Source organism: Onychomys torridus, chromosome 13 (assembly GCF_903995425.1).
Source record: "Onychomys torridus chromosome 13, mOncTor1.1, whole genome shotgun sequence".
Taxonomy (NCBI): domain Eukaryota; kingdom Metazoa; phylum Chordata; class Mammalia; order Rodentia; family Cricetidae; genus Onychomys; species Onychomys torridus.
The window spans coordinates 7,254,458-7,273,799 of NC_050455.1; the positions used below are offsets into that span (position 1 = coordinate 7,254,458).

Here is a 19,342-nt window from a genome sequence, read left to right on the forward strand (position 1 = left end):
CTTAAATTCCTGGGACACATGTTAAGCAGGCATTATTTATTTTTACTTAACATCACCATTAACTATACTGTTTTTATAGATAAAGAAACTGGACACACATAATTGAATGTTATGCATTCAATTCCCAGCTAATAGACACAATGTTGAGATTAGATAAAGACTAGCCTCTCTTCTTAAAAAAAAAAAAAAAAAAAATTGGTTTTTAATTTAAATGTAAAATATAAAAATTATATATTTTACCAGAATCCACAGTGGTACATGTTTACAATCCCTGCACTCAGGAGGATGAGACAGGAAGATCATGAATTTATGGCCAGTCTGGGCCATGTAATGAGATTTATCTCAAAATAAAAAAATTGACATATTAAGATATTAAGAGACTAATTAATGTATGTTGTTCCAACATATTTATACAGTGTGTAATTTTTAAATCATATTAAATATTTGAATCCTCAAATATTTGTCGTGTCTTATCTAAAAGTAATTAAAATAGTATCTTCTAACATTAAAAAAAAAAAGGTGTCATCTGGACATGATGGTACCATGGCACTCATGGATTCACAGCAGCTTTGTTCAAGTTCAACCCAGTCAACAAGTGAGTATAGAACTGGAAGGGATTAATACCCCTAACTGAGGAGCTATTGACACTCAAAGGGTTCTTGGGGAGGGCTGAGTCTTTTTTTTTTAAGGATATGGTCACTGATAGGTTGACCAACTCAATGGTTTATTTAAAAAACAAACAAAACAAAACTCTGGAGGGCATAGCATTGGCAGGGGACAGTATGAGAGCCAAAGTTATATTTTAAGTTTTAATTACTATGCCTAAGAGTTCCATGAAACAGAAATGAATCTAACATGTAACCTCTTGCCCAAGAACAGATACTTCCTGAGATGCTGAGACTATTGTTTATGATAGATAGCAAGTCACATGTTTTTACTCCCCTAAACAAGTTTGTTTGACCCAACTATGCCGGATGCACTTGATCACATGTGGGCAGGAGGTTCATGGGCAGGAAATTCATCAGGATGTGTGCTTGCCCCTGATTGGATGTGATGGGAAATGTGGTGAATTGTGGGTTTGCCTTTCTAAGCACCTGCAAGATGTAATTTGTGGCCATTTTCTAGGAACCCAGCGATGGACCTGGCCAGAGTCCATCCTCCTGGCCACTATTTAATTAGAGCTTGCTTCAAATTTGGCTTTAAATTGTGGTAGTGGTCTTATTCTTGTACAGTGGGATTAACACTACAGAGGAAAGGGGGTGGAGTTGAGAGGGGCTGGAGGAAGAATGGGAGCTGATCTGATAAAAAGGCACTGAAAGAAATTCTCCAAAGTTAACTAAAAATTACCACATTAAGACAAACAAAAAGACCCATCGAACTGATGCCAACAAAGATCTAGGAATTCACAAAGAATTCTCAGTCACGGAAAGTGAAGACTCAATCATTTCAAGATGGAATATATGTATGGGTATCTGATATAGGCTGTGATACCACACAGACCTAGACTCAGATCCTGCTTCTGTGACCTAACTCTTACACAACTATCTAGAATCCAACTGTCATCAAAAGTGGAGATGTTCTCAGGAGAACTGTAGGTTACAGATTTGAGAGATATTTAACGTTATACAGTACAGAACTCCTAAATTGATCTTACAATGTCTAGAAGGCTGAATCCGAGCAAAACAGGACCCATGTTTTCCATGTATCCCTTACTTGTTCTCACTCTTGGTGGGCTACATACAGCTCTGTAGGTACATGGCACACAGAAGCAAACTTTTTAATAGCAAAAAGAGAAGCTTGTCCTCAATTGGGCAACCACTATAAGCCAGGCACGAAGACAGACATTGCAGATAAATAAACGTAGCAGACAGGGTCTCTAAATGCAAGTTTTTCTCAATAATATTTGCTGGCTCTGCCCCTTTTATGTCACCAGGTATTTAAGTCATCCCTGGAATACTGAATGTGTCTGGGAAGTATTTACAAAATAAGCAAACTTCTTTTTATACCAATCCTGTGTATCTAGAGCCCAATGTAAAAATTATTTTTTCTTATATTTTAAATATCCAATGGGGCAAAAAAATACAAAATTAAGTGTAACTGGATTCAAGTTGTATGCTTCCTAAATCAATGATATTCACATAAAATACTGACATTTTTTAAACAGTTGAGAAATGTGTGACTTTGTAGTTAGAATACACCAACTAAATGACATTGATTTTCTTAATACATAAATTCTGAAGATTTAAAACACTGCTCACCTGGTCTTCTTCTCCGCCACCTTCTTCATCATATTTCAAAATATTATCTCTTACATCATCTTCTGGGTCAATTAAAAGCTGCTTGGCCTGGCGCTCTTTATCCCGGCGTTTCATCCATACCACAAACATGAGGACCAGGACTGGACAGGAGGAAAGTCAAAATGCACACTGCTGTCATTCTGAAAGCCAGACGTATGTAACCTCAGTCTTCCACATTGATGTTTTAAGGGTTATGATACATGGTTCATGCTGGTACTGATTGTGAGCCATACTCTGGCCACTCAGAACAGTCCTTTGCCAGAGCACAGAGTGAAGACCTGGACTCTAGTCTCCAGTGGCTCATAAATATGCTGGGTAAACCTCTTTGTCCTGTGAAGTATGATCTACTGAAGTGACTATATGGTTTCTATCTTCATCTTGGCTTGTTAGAGGATCAATATTCTAATAGAATGCATCATAAACCCCAAAGACACAAGACAGCAGTGAGTTAACTGTGACATTGGCCAGTCACCATTATACTCCCAAATTCCCTGAGAAAGCACTTTTCCTGGGGAACAAGTGTTTGTTTAGATGGCTAGGGCAGGAAATGAAAGCTGGATATGTAATTGGATTTTGAGTTGTTTTTGACTCACAGAAGCTGGCTATTCTCTGTCATGCTATTCTGCATTTTTTTTTGCTACCTCACTGCAGCTATGAAGGCATGGGGATTAGTGTGAGCACTGAAATAATATTAGGCTTTCATCCTTCACACTCAATGCCAGGTCTGAAACCATAAATTCTCCCAAGCTGATGTTAAAATCAGTGCCAATTCATTTTCCTTCAAAATGCTAGTGTCATTTTGTCATGGCTGAATCTATCGTCCCTAAGTCTGTCTCAATAAGGTTGGCGTACATGGCATATTTTGGTTGAAAGTGAAATGCATCCCTGAACACACATCTAGGAATAAATTCTATCTAAAATCTGAGGGTATCAGTTTACATCCTGAAACAAAAAGATTTAATGACTCCTATTTGAGCACATTTTTATTATTGGCCATAAAAGTAAATATCCTCCTTTTAAAGCCAGATACATGATCTCATTTGCCATTGTTCAGGGCTAAATCTAGCAAGTGGATTATTAGTATAGCATGCAGGTTTCAAATTATAGCCAATGCAGTCTCCACACAGGAAGTAAAAAACGCTCAGGTTTCTAGAGTAATTGCTTAGAATAAAGGGACAGAATTCTAAATTACCAGAACACTTGTAAATGGAGAAAACATAAAAGAAATGGCCAACATTTTCAAGAAAGTGATTGGTGCATGGCGTGATCACACAATAAACTGAGTCCTGCTGCTATTCCACAATGAAACACTGGGCCCAGGCAATTTATTCTTTTAACCTGAATGCTTAGAAGTGGTTCCTAAAGTACTTGCCGGTGGTTAATTTCTTGCATTCCACTGAACCAAAGATTGCAAAGTATCTTAGAGAGGAGAAATTCCTTAATCTATACTTACGCTAAAGACAGACAATTATTGGGCTGTGTAATCATTTCTACTATCCAGTGCACTGTATATGAAGTGCAATCTCACAATTCTGTGCCACTCTTCAGAAACAAGTACCTCGATCCTCGCAGGACTGGAGCAGGCTGCTGACTGCACTTTACAGGCAGAGAAGTGAAGGAAAGCAATGTACCTATTTTCCGAAATCATCAACCATGTGCTATAAACTCATACTCAAGCCAAGAGAAGTGCTTGAACAGAGGACTGTTTAACATTACCCTGTGGAAAGGGCTTCCTGTGGTCTCCAGCAGTCAACACTGGAACGCGGTAGCCTGAGAAAGCCTGGGAGCACGATCCTAGGAGCTTGCTGAAAACACATCAGCACTCTAGCTGATGCTCGCTGTTGTTTTTAGGCTAAGGGGACCCTGGCTGCCCGCATGTGATTGACAGCATGGTGCTCAGGGGTCCAATAGTCTTGTTATTTTGAGGCGGTCCCTAGCTGAGCTTCTAGAAGTAGAAAGAATCACAGGCTGCAGGACAAAGTACTCACTCAGCAGGATGATGATACAAAGCAGAATAGCGATGATGGCGCCCGTGCCAAGCCCTGCACCTACAATCCTGTCCACATCTGTGCAGTCTCCATTGGAGTCACACTGGCAAACTTTCACACGCAGGATGGAAATATTGGACTTGGGAGGATTCCCTGAATCTGTGATGATGATGGGAACTTCATAGATACCAGCTTCTAAAAACTTTATCTTTAAATTGAGTTGAGCAAAATCACCTACACAGAAAAGGGAGGAAAAGAGAACAAGTTTGACAGTCAATACTTAATAAGATTTAATGAAAAAAAAATCCATTACTTTCCAGAATGTATTTCTAACTGTAGCCCATTAAACAAATCACAATTATGCTGTACTGTGAAAAGTTGTTTGGGGTTTCAACGGCTTTTAATATCTAAGTTAAACCCTTAAATAGCATTTAAAATATATTTAATGAGGAGATTATGAAGTATGTAAAATTAATTTCCCATTCCAGGGTTCCAAACTACTCAACTACACATCCGTTCAAATAATTAACCTGTTCTTACCATTAAGCCGGGTTATGGTCCAGTTTCTTTTAATAGTCACTGGAGACAAAGGGAGATCAAAAGCAAACGGCCCAGCATTTGGATCGATGTCATAATCAAGTGCTGTGATGTTAATTGAATTCGGTTCTGGGGTTTCACAGGTCTCAGCCTCTTGAGGCAAGACCTGAGGGGCGTTGTCATTGATATCAAGTAAGTAGATTTGTAGTGTTCCTGTTCCACTCATTGGAGGAATGCCTAAAAGGAGAGAAAAGTCACAGCTGAGGGCAACAGTTTCTCAGCTGAGCCTCAATTGTGATGTTTTTGAAACCTCTTGTCCCTATCACCATATCATATGGTAAAATGCTCACTGTCCCAGTAACTGAATGGATGGGTTTTGGAACAAGTTCACTTTTTCCCTGTTATGATTGGTCAGAGCTGCCGGTACAGCTATGGGAGCTGACATGGATCTCATGCCTTCCCTGCTCTAGCTGTCCATCACTCAGGGCTCATGAATACCCTCCTCCACAACCGAGAAAAATGCCAGAGAAGCACAGCGACTCATGAAATTATGAACCCCAGCCTCTTGATGGAGAACCAGGACATGTACATGTTTGCAGGAGAGTTATGAATGTTCTCATCCAGCTGTAACCATTTCAACTATTCACAGGCAACTGATAAAAGGCCATAGGCTTTGCCTTGGGAACACATACTCTGGAGGAGAAAAATGGGTTTCATTAATCAGCCAAGCACACACAGGAGAAAGGATTGGGGCTACTCTTTTTACACTAATTCACAGCATTACTATGCAGGAGGTGCTCATGGCCACCATGGGCTATTCTGCACACTGTGTAGACTATACAAAACTGTATACAACTGTTCTGTTTGACCTCAAACCTGTTCTCATCGACCCTGAAATTTTATCTCTCACAGCTCATGTGATCCTTTACTCTGGCTTCTGCTGTATTATAATATCCACGTATATCTAAGAAGTTTTATGCATGCGCATTTATGTATCATTTTTATATATCTGTGCTTTACAAACAGTTTATATACTAAGCCCAGGTAGTCAAGTGATATGGCTAAAGGTCATGAAACTAGGAAGGTGTGCATATCCACTGTCCCGAGAAGGAAGCAGACAAGAAAAATGAGGAGCACAGAGGGTCAGAGGGCAGACGCACTGGCGGGAAGAGAGCTTTCCTCTTTTCACGCTATCATTCACGCCTTTCACTTGACAGCTTGAGAATGTTTACATGCGCTGCTGCTTTAAGATTATGTGCCATTCGCATTACCACTTTACAAAGCAAGCCACAGTGAAGCCGTTTCTAACAAGGAAACTGAGGCACAGAAACTTAAGAGCTTGCCCTTCCAAGTTCTCTGTTCAGCCTTGTGATTTGTAAAGTCCACCTGTGGGGCTCACTTCTCTCATCTCAAATATTCCTCCAATTAGAAGCAATACACCTTGGTTGTGCTTCAAAACCATCATGTGTCCATGTCACTTCATGACTCTTTAAGTCTTTACACGACGGAACTTTAAGTTCCAATGGAAAAGAAAGGGGTGTTTCCATGCATCCAGGAATCCTTCAACAGGCCTGGCCTGATGTGTTACTACCTCTGTGGTAGAGGCTGGTCCTACAGATGTCCCATGCTACATGACCGAACAGAGTTCCTGTATTATGAAGGATACAAAACACTGCCTTGATCTGTTGCTAAACACAGTTTGACAGCCGTTCATTCAGATGGGTCTCATCACCACACTGTTGTAAAAGGGCACATCTTGACCACCAATGTGAAGTTTGTATTTTTTTTATTAAGCAAACATATGCATAGCCTAACATTTTAAAACCAACACCTTCATCAGTCTCCTATAATCACTTTCTGTGTATGCACAAAACTAAGGTTCCTAGCATATTACAAGAAAAAGAAAGAACAATCTCAGTGAAAGAGGTGACTAAAAGAACCACAAGGAGAATAAATCATTCCACATTCTGGGAACAGTGATAACAGACATCACCCATAGCTCGTACTCTTAGGGCATCCATGTATGCCAGGGCTGGAGAACAAACATGGCGCGTCATGATCTCAGTGCCAGCCTCTGCATGTGTACAGACAGCATCTCAGAGGTGGTGGAAGAGTGCTTTAGAGAAAACTGGTGGGAAACGGGAAGAAAATTCCGGACTCCAAAACAAATCCTTAAAAGAATAAAGATCTGAAGGGCAGTGGCGGCACACTCCTTTAATCCCAGGACTTGGAGGCAGAGGCAGGTGGATCTCTGTGAGTTTGAAGATAGCCTGGGCTACAGAGTGAGTTCCAGGACAGCCAGGGCTACACAGAGAAACCCTGTCTGGAACACCCCCCCAAAAAAAAGAAAGAAAAAAGATCTGCTTTCTATATAATTTAGCACTGCAGAAACCTCGATTCCTACATAAGCACAAGAGGTTCTATTCTCTTTAACACATGAGGATGATCCAGCAAATGTATTTAATTACATACCATTGTCAGAAGCAAGGAAGGTAGCGTTATATATGTTGTTTTTTACATTTGGCGATTCTCTATCCAAAACAGCAATTGTAGTGATCTGCCCATTCACAGGATCTATTTTCAGCCAATTGGCAGGATCAGATAATTTTGTGTACCTACAAAATAAAAGTACAGTGACAAATGTTTTTATAAGAAACTTAACAAATAAAGAACATGTAAACTTCTACGGGTTTCATTACAAAAAGGTAAAACCTTCATTAATTTGCATGGCTGTAGCTGATGGCCAGAAATAGACTTTTAATGTGGGGAAGCATTTCTGTGGCAGTGATTTTAGGATGTATGAAAAGGCCATGTTCCATCTTACTCTATGAAACTCTGCAAAGGTTTAAGGGTTTAGGCAAAGTGCACAGTCTCCCTGTGGTAGATTTAACTGATCTCAATTTAGGCTCTTGCCTACTTTAATACATAACCTCCGTGCTGATAATAGGGTTCAAACATACTTTCTAAATCAGAGCCCTATCCTACAGAACCTGGGGGAATCAGAAGCAAAATTCCACATCACAAGCCACTCCTAAAATGCCTCATCACCTTATCATGGTGGAGATGAAGCCTCACTATAGAGATCCCATAAAACCCCTTTCCTACCAGAATCCCCCTGATGGGGCCAAGCCGCAGAGCTGTATCCTCCAAAGAGTCCCACAGGCTTTCATCTCTATTAGCAGATTCGTATGTTTAAACTCCTTTTTTAATGTGAGGTGGGCTGAAGTTTTTAAACTCAGATAACTAACACATAGAATGGAGACATTATGGTATATTTCAAGAGGTAAAGTCTACAAGATTTTAATGCACCTATTAATTAGTCATTTAACTATCCTAGCTTCCATGTATGGAGAACCAGGGAATCTGAGCAGTTATCTGTTAGGAGCCGATCCAAAAGCACTTAAATAAATTATGAATTAATTTTAAAAATTATCTTCAGCTGCTACAGAGAATAGTCGCATGTGGTATGCCTTGCCAGTCATCCAGTCCCGCATCAGGATGAATTAGGGTTTGCTGAGGAAGATTTCATTTTTGCTGAAAGTGTTTACAAACACACCTTATGGGTTCATTGCACAGGTATGGGGTACGTCACTAGCTGCTCCATTTTGGACTGGCATGAGTGCTCACTTTCCTGGACATCTGGAGAAATGAGGGTTTATAATTTCCTGAAGGTTCCCTGTCCACTCACTTGGTTGCTTTTTGATGTGTTTGTTAGAGAAGCAGAGGCTAAATAATTAATACTTTTAATTAAAAAGACAGAGAGTGGTAGAAAGTTTTTTTCTTCTGCTAACACCCGAATACTCATTCTTAGCATTTTTTAAGCTAATAAAGTCAGGGATATCCTGAGAAGAAAATACACCAAAGGATTTTAAATTATTTTGGAAAACACACATGTTACCATGTGACCTTTCTATGGGTGCTGAGGAACTGAAGAAGCCTATTTTTGTAGAACAAGATTCTTTTAATCTCAGAAAATAGAGGATATTTTCTGTACATCATGGCAATGCTAGAATGAAATCATGAGTTTTCCTTAGGAATGCAGCCCCAGGTAAATGACTCCTGTTCCAGTGGATGAGCCTCTACCCACATCTATAGAGAGAGCCAGCTGGACCCAGTGGTCATAAAACAGAGTACATTTAGTTGGGAGGGGAAGGTAGTACAGGAACCTGGAAGGCAGTGGAAGGGGTGGGGGGCAGGGATGGATTTGAATATATGCATGAAATTCCTAAAGAGAAACTAAACATTATATTCAAAATGAACAAATGAGAAATAAAGCCATATTATCTTCCCATCATTACTTTTAGAATGGAATGTAATGGACATTTCTTACAGGGTGAATTTAATAATTTGCCCATAGGGCATAGAAGAGAATCTAGTCTGGTACCACCATGTCATCTCATACCTGATACTCTGCTGCATATATCGATCAGGGTCCTGAGCTGTGAGTGTGGTCAGCATGGTACCTGCGTGGAGGCCTTCTTCTTGGCGAATGATTTTGGGATTTGGGGCAAAATAAGGGTTTTCATTGACATCAATAACTGTCACAGATACAGTTGCTGTCGACTGGGGTGGGTGCTGAATTCCCTTGGCTAAGGGCACTTGGTTTTCTGCAGCTACAGTAAGGACAAACATCCTATTCGTTTCAAAGTCAATTGGCTGGAAAAGAAAAAGAGACAGAAACCATATTTTTTGCAGAAGTAAGAATGTTTGCATTCTGCCATTCATCTGTCTCTGAGTCCTGTTTCCAAAACATTAGCTTTTACCCTTCAGTATAGCATAAAACGCTCTTCCCCACTTTCTGGAAAACGTGTAGAAATGTCTCATCAAAACACATCCCAACAGAGAGATTTATGACTTTCCAATATTGTATGTGATTGCTGCATGGACCCGTTTATTTAGATGGCTGTAGAAACTTCACTATTTTTTTAAAATCAGCATGAAAAACAAAAACTACTAAATGATCTGAGGTCAGGTAAGAATGCAAGGATTTATACTCACAAACATTGGGGAAAGGACACCTCTCATGCAGGAAAACTTTTACCAGTTAGTGATGAACTGAAAATAAAATCACCCCCCTTTGCAATTAAAATTATTAATACTATATAATTAAAAGATACCACATAGTTTTTTTGTTTTTTTTTTTTAATGAGGGTAAAACAATTTAACAGTGTCTTTCAGGGCTGCTAAGATGGTTCAGTAGGTGAGACGGCTGGCCATCAAACCTTACTGACCTGCACTTGGTATCATGAATCCATGATAGAAACAAGTTATGCTCTGATGTCCCCTCACATGTGCCTTGGCACTCAACTCACTGCCTCCCCCAGCACATACTCCAATACAACCAATTAATCACTCAATGTAAATAAAAAGGTATTTTTATAAATTAAATCACAGACTGTGTAGTGAAGTGCGAACACACACACTCATCTTAAAATAAAAGTTCCATAGGTAGATTTATGCTTCTTTCTCCTTCCTGGGCAAACTGAAAATCTGGCTGTCTTCCATAATGATTCTGAATATTTTGCAGGTTTTTAAAAACTCCCACCTGAGAACACTCCAGATGATTAATGCAATGCACAAATAACCCTTTATGTACACATTAACTGCGAGTGTCTCACTGAATCCTGCTGTCACCACAATGCCAAAGGGATTTTGCTCTGATTTCCCTGGATGACTTAGTAATGGAAACAGTGTGTTTGGTACTAACAGGGAAGGTTGGAGAGTGCCTTGTTTTGCCACTGGTAGTCTAAAAATGACCAAGAGCTAAAGTTATGTGATTAGTACAAAACATAAACAGCATCCTGCCCTAGACATCCTCTCTTCTTCTAGAAGCTTCTGTTCAGCATGCCCAGGCAGGAAGCGGACCGTGGGGCTGTAATATGTTGAATGAGTGAAATGCCCCTTAGGCACATTTACTCTTGTTAGCGATGTAGGGGCGGTTTGAGTCCTTTCATGGGTATCCATCTCAGTGATCCTTCACAAACGTGAAGGCTGTACTCAAGCCTCACTTTCAGCAGGAGACAGCCAAGTTTCACCAAAGCTGAATAAGTGATGCACAGCTTTCCCAGGCAGAGCTGAGATATGAACAGAAAGCTCAGTCCGGGCTGGCACCGTTGCTGACTCTTCCCCATGTGTGTGGGAGATTTCCAGCCCTATCTCTTTCCCCTCATGTGGACACAGATCAGAATTCCCGGCGAGAAGCACTGCGATTGACCATTTCCCTGTCAGGCAGACACGTGGTTTCACTTAATCAAGTGTTTCGGTGGTTAAAAGGATAGGACGTTCACTTGGAAGGCTTTCCCAAGACTGTTGTGTGTTTGCCGCCACTGAAAAGCTTCTGCTTTGTGCCTGCCTCCATACTGTTCTGTAATTAAATATCATCTGGCAATTAAATACCAGAACAATAGCTTTCTTGTTTGTTTGTTTTTGTTTTTTGAGAAAAGGTTTCTCTGTGCAGTCCTGGCTGTCCTGGAACTTGCTCTGTGGTCGAGGCTGGTGTCAAACTCAGAAACTGGTCTGCCTCTGCCTCCTGAGTGCTGGGATTAAAGGTGTGAGTCACCATGCCTGGCTAGGCTAGAAAATTAGTTTCTTAAAGTTATGAAGATAAAATTTTAAAATAGCCATGTAAATGCAAAATATTTATAAAATGTAGGCTCTCTCTCCTGCCTACTCATTCCATTTCACTTCTGTGATTTTTATTTTGTCTTTTGAAGCATTTACTATCTGCTCAAACTCCATGAGGATAGTACCCCTCCTCCCCCCCTCCCTCCCACCCCTTCCCAATCTGCCCAAACTCCAGGAGAACAGGAAGCACTGCACCCCTTCTCTCGCCTCTCTCACCCCTCCCCCTGCCCTGATGGGGACTGAACTGGGAACCCGGTGTGTGTCAGGCAAGCACTCCAGCTATCAGCCTACGGTCTAACCTGCAAGATGTGAAAGACTTCAAATACATCAGCTGTATTCACTTCACTTTGCTGAGGACCCCCACATCTTCAGATTGGTAAATCTGTCCAAATTGACTTTAATTGTAGTGATAAAATGGGAGAGAATTTATGTTATCCTCAATTTCAACATAAAGTAAACAGCAATACATAATCCACTAAGTAGTTAGGAATTCCAGACTTGGAGGTATTTAAAATAAAAAAGCTCCCATGATTCTACAGTAAAGTCATGGGAGAGGGCACAGGCTGGTGCCTACTGAGTAGCTGTCTGAGGCCTGCGGTCCAGGGGATACTTACTTTTACCACAGTGACCAGCCCATCGTTGCTGTTGGGGTCTGTCTGGATGGCAAATCTCCCTGTAGGGTCTCCACTGCTGATTCTGTATACCGCATTCCAAGCTGGTGTGTGGGGCTGATCTTTGTCAGTGACAGTCAGGTTGGCCACAATGACATCCACTCTATTCTCAGGGACTTCGCCGTAGAACTGCAAGAAAGACAAACCTCAGTCTGAGATGAGACGTGGCCCACTGAAGGACAAGCTGCCTGATGACCACACCACCCCAATTTCACTGCCCCATTAGATTGTTATGGTCTACACTAAACAAGGAGATAGGTATATGCTGATAATCACTCACTTTATGTCTCACTGGAAAAAAAAATGCTGGGACATTTTTCAGCCACCCAGTGGGTGTGGGTATTTTTTTTATTTTTACATTTATGCTTCAGTTTCATTAGCATTAAAATTAACATCCATTTGTGAGTATCTGTGTGATTAATGTGAGGTGCATATAAAGGACTTATACACAGGAAATAATTTGACTTGGGATCCAGGTAATTACATGCTGGAAAAGTAGCATAAATCAGGCATGAAGTTCAGGTATTTGAAACACTGGAGGAATTCTGTTACCACTGCACCCAGCAGGCAGTGTATTTTTAACTTCTTTAACAATAACTGTGGGGTGATGAGGAAGTAAAGTACTCCGATGCCTGTTTTAAAGCCCACATGATAGAAACATCAGTCAGCGGCCATTCCACTATCAGACAAGTTCCATTTCTTTCTAATGCATTTATTATTCATACCAAAACTTCTTCTAAATGGCCCATGGTGCTGAAGTCCTTTGAGTGACAGGTTGTACTTACCGTCATGGCAGTAAACTCCGGAGGATTGTCATTGACATCTGTCACTGTGATGACCGCTGTGGCTGTGTTTGAAAGGCCATAAGTGGGATTGCCTTCCATGTCTGTGGCCTGAATTATTAACGTATACTGTTGCACTTTCTAAAAAGACATAAAGATAACAAGTTAAATGACGCTAATTCCTCAAGAAGACATAACCGTTGTTTGGCAAAGGGCTCTTTATTACCCACTGAGAGCACAGCGTCCTTCATTCTGATCAACATGACTTGCAATTTCCCACATGGAGTTTACTTTAACTCAGGAAACATGGGTCTGGTTCTTGTCTGGGGAGCTTTAACTGTGCATATTCACTTTGACTCCAAAGAAAGAACGCACTGAACATACTGCAGATGTGGGAGATTCATGGCTGAGATGAAGCCTCCATCTGGTTTCACCCTTCCCCTTTTGCTACAAGATTGCAAGTTGGTATTCAAGCCTTTTGGTATCTCATATATTAATTTCTAAGTTTAGGACAGTAAAGACAACATGGAAGAGGAGGAGGAAGCATATGTAATTCACAGATTCACAAAGTATGTCTGCCTTCCCCTAATAGTATATATCATATTATTACATATATTCTTTCTGTTATAATTAGTTGATAACATTTCTCCCACTCCTTATTAGTACTAATGGTAGAAAATTATGAAAGAGATATATGGTCTTTTAAAAAGATCAAAATTTGGAGGTGAAGACAAGGCTTAGTGGTTGAGAGTGCTTGCTGCCCTTGCAGAGAACTTGGGTTTGGTTCCTAATTCCCACAAGTTGGTCCACAAACATCTCTAACTCCAGTTCAAGGGGCCTGGGTGTCCTCTTCTGGCTTTTGTGAACACCAGGCATTCATGCAGTACACATAGCATCATACAGATAAAACATTCATACACATAAAATAAAATAAATAAATCTAAAAATGTGTTAAATAAATATTTAATTAAAGGGTATACATTTAAATTATTAGTCCTGGACTGTAACAGGTGTTTAATTGAATAGGTACATAATGAATGGATCAGTACTGAGATACAATATAGTGTCTATTGTTTTGAGCACCACTTTATCAAGGATATAGACACATTTACATTTAGGTAATTTTTATCAGGCAAACACACATTACTTGAAAAGTACAGATTAGCTCTGTTAACAAGGAGCCAAATGAAACTGTAATGTATGTTCAGTGAAAGTCTTGAGATTATCCTAGAAATCTAGACTGCCAGCTCACAGCATTGTATTTGCAGAAAACCTAACCAAAAGCACTATATAAAGTCATTGGGAATCTCTGTGAAATCTGGCCAGAATAAAAAGGATCATTTTCCTAAATGCTAACCCATTCTGAACAACCAAACCCTCCTCCTCATACTAAACGAAACAAGTGTCACTGTGAAGTGAATTTCCCCTGGTTCTAAATATAGCTGACATTACAAATGGTCATTCCTAAGGGGTTCCTGCAGCTTGGAGGGAAGGAGCACACATTGTGGCTTTTGATGGAGTCATCAGAAGGCAGAGCGAGGACCAGAAAGAAGTGGGATTAAAGGCCAACTTCACACATGAGAATCTAAACCGTCCCCTTGATTGAATGCCAATCTCTAGCAGATATTTACTTTAGTTCCCTTATTTCTTCCTAAAAGAGAATATGGCATATTTTTAATTAGAAAAACTTCAAACACATAGTGCAGGATGAACCATTTTAAGATTTTGTAACCCACATTTCAATACAATCCAGAGTGGGCTGTATGTTTCCTCAATGGCTTTCCTTCTCACGACTATTCCTTTTCGGAGAATCTCATGGGGTCTGACCTCTGACAATGAACTGCAGACAACTACTGGCTGCTAGAGAGAGAGTTAGTCTCTCCAGAGACGGCCCCCAACTGGTTACCTAATACAAAGTGGTCAACCCCGAATCATATACATACCGGTAACACTGACAGACTCAGCAGGTTTTATTTGTGTTTATATGTAGTTAACAATAACAATTAAAGAACGAGGCCATCGATTTGAGGAATGAGGTGAGAAGAGAGGGCTTGGAGGGAGGAAAGGGAAAGGGGAAATGATATAATTATGTTTTAATTAAAAGATAAATCTTTATAGATGTTCATTCAGTTTCATCCTTTTGTGGTTACTGAGAAAACTCAGGGGGATATTCGATCATCTTCCCAACAGAAAACGATGAAAATAAAAATGTACTATGACTGAGGCTGAGAGACAGCCTCTTCTAGAGGACCTGGGTTCAAATGCTCATACCCACATGGCAGCTTACAACTGTCTATAACTCTAATCCTCAGGTCCTGACACCCTCTTCTGGTCCCTGAAGGTACCTAACAAGCATGTGGTACACAGACATGTATGCAGGCAAAACACTCATGCATAGAAAATTAAGTTACATTTTAAATCTGTAGAGTGACTTAAGAAATGCCATTTGTATGGCTACTACAGTTCTGTCGACAACGAAAAATCCAAGTTTTCATTTCAATAATGTTATAAAACATATATGGACATATAGTGTTTCCTAATGTCTGTTCTATAAGAACTACTTAAAATTATACAAGCACCAGCACATACAATTTTGGATGGAGCTGAGATGTCTGGATCAATTGCTAAATCTTTGGAATTTCCTATTGCTTCAGGCTAGTTCGAAGTGTTTTAGGCTTTACAAGACCCATGTGTGGGTGTACTTATGTGCACCTGTCAGCCTAGGACTTGGAAGCTTGAGCCAGGAGGATTATTGCTAAGTTGTAGACCAATCTGGGCTATAAAATGAATTCAAGGCCAGCTTGGGCTACAGAGGGAGACCCTTTCTCCATAACTACAAAAAGTCAAAACTCTAAAAAAGGGCATTGTGATTTCTTTTTTTTTTTTTTGAGCTGAGGATCGAACCCAGGGCCTTGCACTTGCTAGGCAAGCACTCTACCACTGAGCTAAATCCCCAACCCCATTGTTATTTCTCAAATACAATGTGTGTTAGAATCAAAGTTACCCACTTGATAAATAACATAGTCTCCAATGTTCAAATGCCATAATGCCATGGTGGTAAACTAATCTTGCATTTGGTAAGGAAGTTGTGCTAACTTATGTTTCAGCAACTGAACCGTCCAGAGTGCCTTGCCTGATTTTGTCATGTTTGTCTGATGCTGATGGGTGACATTTCAAATCTCTGCAAAGAGTATGGCTTCCCACCCTCACAGTGCTACACAGGATGCAGGAATCCTACATTTCCTCTTCCAGATGACATAAGGGCTTTCCTCCTTTGCTTATTTCCATCCACTGCCTATCCCTGCTAGGTGATTATTCATTTATCCCACACTTTTTGTATGTATATCCAATGCCATCATGGCCTGTTCCATCGATGGGACAATTCCTCTCATTGCCTCAGCAATTCTCCACCAGGGTGACTGTGCCCAGAGGAAAGCTCTTTAATAACACTTGGGAAGTACCAGTGGCATATAATGGGCACTGGCTAGGGATTCTGTGGAACATTCATAGGACAGACCCTACATCAAGAATTAGTTCAAAGTATTGGTAGAGCATAGTTGAGAAACCTTGTCCTTGAACAATGGCCTTTCTTTGTTCTGGACCAGACAATTGAATGGCTTGAAAGTCAACTGGTTCAGGACTTCTGAAATTTCTTGAGGTACAACTGTGAGGCCAAGTACCCCACCACATATTTTTATCACTATTTCTAACCTTTGTGTCCATTCAAACTTCAATTGGTGTATGTCTCCCTCAACACATATCTAAAACTATTTTTACTAAGAGTTGCATATGGTTGTTTGAGTGACAGGCATTATTATTCCAAAGGGGGCAGCAAGGAACTCTGGAAGGTTTAGGCCAAGGAGGCATTGCAACCAAAGCCTTTCAGGGTCTGAGATGCCAAAATAAAGAGCTTTGCCTTTATTCTTGGAGGTGTGATGAGCCATTGAGGGGACGCAGCATATTTGCAGATTACAAAGGGGGCTGCAAAGGAGGAATAACTGAAGTTAACAGCAACTGGAGACCACACATCACACCAAACATGGAGTCCAGGGCACAAGTACAAGAAGTATTTGGCCTCAGAAACAGCAAGCATTGGTTTTTCTCTGCCAGGAAAATATGATGCTGTAGAATAATAAGAAGTAATGGACAATGCTCAGTCAGGAAAAGGAGCTGCCCATTATGCCAATGGGGGAAAAAAGGATGCATGGACTTACTGGGCACCATGTTTACTGAATGCTTCATGTACTGTGCTACATTATCCTTCCAACCCCTTCGTGATATACCTGTTACAGATGTGGAGGCTGAGGTTATAGGTTCATGAAAGTCCAAGAGCTCACATCAGGCAGAATCCCACATTCAAACCTGGTAGAGGATCTATGAGAGGCGTTGTGGTTTTAATGTGAAGTGCTTCCCATAGGTTCGAGTGTTCAAACAACTGGTCCCCAGTTGGTGGCACTGTTTGGGAAGACTGTGGGACATTTAGGATGTACAGCCTTGAAAGAGGTAATAGGTCACTGGAGGTGAGACCCAAGGCTTTAGAGCCTGAGTCCACTTCCTGTTTCTTCTCTGCTTCCTGGCTGTGGGTGTAATGTGACCAGCAGCCTCCTGCCACCATGCTTTCTTCACCATCATGGGCTGGAGCATCACTTTGAACTATGAACCCAAACAAAGGCTTCCTATCTTAAATTGCTGCTTGTGGGGTATTTTGCTGTGGAAGTGAGGAAGTAACCGCTACAAGTAATCCAGAGAGGGTAGAGGTTAGGCATGAAGACAAAAGGCTAAAGAAGGTAAAAAGTCAGGAACAGCCACTAGCAGGTAATGGATTAAGAAGTCAGGAGTACATTAAAAAAAAAAAAAAAAAAAAAAAAAAGCTGATGGGGGAGGGGTGGTGACTTTAAATTTCCAGACCTTAAAGAATGGACGTTTTCAAAACTGCAGATTAAAGAAAAATTAAAAGGTGACTCTGGTAAGCGTGTCAACGGTTAAAGGCTCCGTCTCTGAAAGGTGTCATACATCCTGAGAGAATGATAGTGAAAATTACTTTCTACAAAAAGGAAACCGTGAATTTTAATAGAAATAAAGGAATTCAAGCCTGCATAAAAAGTCAAAGTAATTTATGCTGGGCCTCAGGCAGAATTACCATAAACCATCCAAGATAGATGTATTTTTTTCTTAGAGAAATGACTTTCAGAAAATGGAAGGCTTTCCATAATTTCCTCTGGTAACTCATTGTTGATTTTTAATAATTCCACTGTCAAGAAGTGATTCCTCATATCGTATCTAACCCATGATCCCATAGCTTCCATCCATTTTTGCATTACTGTTATCAAGGGTGGTGGATGGCTTCCCCCATGAACTGTAGGATATACTTAACTACAATTACATCCCATTTCAAGCTTTTATCCTGTAGGCTAAATATAGTCTCTGTGATTTTAAAACATGGTTGGTCTGCATAAGGGAAATTGTCTTTAATTCTTTATGGCTCTTTCTCCTCGTGAAATATCCAGGATAAACAAGAGGGGTTTTCAGGGAAAGCCGAGTGAAGCCCTGACTTCTGTGTGAGTGGAAGCAGAAATATTACAGTTGCAACCTGCACTAAGTCTTCTTGTTCTGACCAACCTCACCCTGGAGGAAAAATGCTGAAACAGACTCCATAATCTCATACAAACATGGCATTCGTATTGAGTCCATGGGTCTCTAAGAACAGTGTTTCATACTATAGTGGAAGAGGAAGGAAGATTCAGACTATGAACTATCTTTTTCTATTTTTCTCTTTTGAGTATGTGTGGTGTACACGTGTGCTTGTGCAGATGCACACCCTTGTATAGATCAGAGGAGGATGTCAAGTGTCCCTCTACTACACTCCACCTCACTCTCTTGAAACAGGGTCTGTAGGCTGGCACTCAGCAAGCCCTGGTGATTATCCAACCTCTGCCCCCACATCATACTGAGTTTATAGGAACCTGGCAATGATTTGTGGTGGGTATTGTGTTCCCTGAAATATTGTGTGTTCCCCGAAATAAACATATCTGGCGTCAGAGAACAGACAGCCACTAGAACAGAGCCAGAAATGGTGGCTAGAAAATGGGAAGAGTAAGCCCTAACAGAAGTTGGGCAGTGGTGGTACACACCTTTAATCCCAGCACTTGGGAGACAGAGCTAGCCAGATCTCTGAGTTCAAGGCCACTTTAGAAGCTGCTAAGCATGGTGACCCACGCCTTTAATCCTAGGGAGTAGGGGCAGCAAGAAAAAGGTATATAAGACATGAGGACCAGGAACTAAAGAGGAAAAAGCATGTAGTTAGTTAAGCTTTGGAGCAACACAGTTCAGTTGCGATTCATGTGGAGGAGGACTCAGAAGCTTCCAGCCTGAGGAAACAGGATCACCTGAGGAACTAGCAAGGTGAGATAGCTGTGGCTTGTTCTGCTTCTCTGATCTTCCAG

The 19,342-nt window shown here is 40.7% G+C and overlaps 1 protein-coding gene across 1 annotated transcript in view; it reads right to left on the reverse strand.

Moving 5' to 3' along the window:
• Cdh2 (cadherin 2) overlaps positions 1 to 19,342 on the reverse strand; it is a 219,903-nt gene that overhangs the window by 28,403 nt on the left and 172,158 nt on the right. The window contains exons 8-14 of the mRNA XM_036204864.1: positions 12,903 to 13,040; positions 12,061 to 12,246; positions 9,225 to 9,478; positions 7,295 to 7,437; positions 4,826 to 5,059; positions 4,286 to 4,519; positions 2,259 to 2,398 (exon numbers count right to left, since the gene is read on the reverse strand). Of these exons, the coding sequence (XP_036060757.1) occupies positions 2,259 to 2,398; positions 4,286 to 4,519; positions 4,826 to 5,059; positions 7,295 to 7,437; positions 9,225 to 9,478; positions 12,061 to 12,246; positions 12,903 to 13,040 (1,329 nt within the window). The remainder of the gene's footprint in view (positions 1 to 2,258; positions 2,399 to 4,285; positions 4,520 to 4,825; positions 5,060 to 7,294; positions 7,438 to 9,224; positions 9,479 to 12,060; positions 12,247 to 12,902; positions 13,041 to 19,342) is intronic.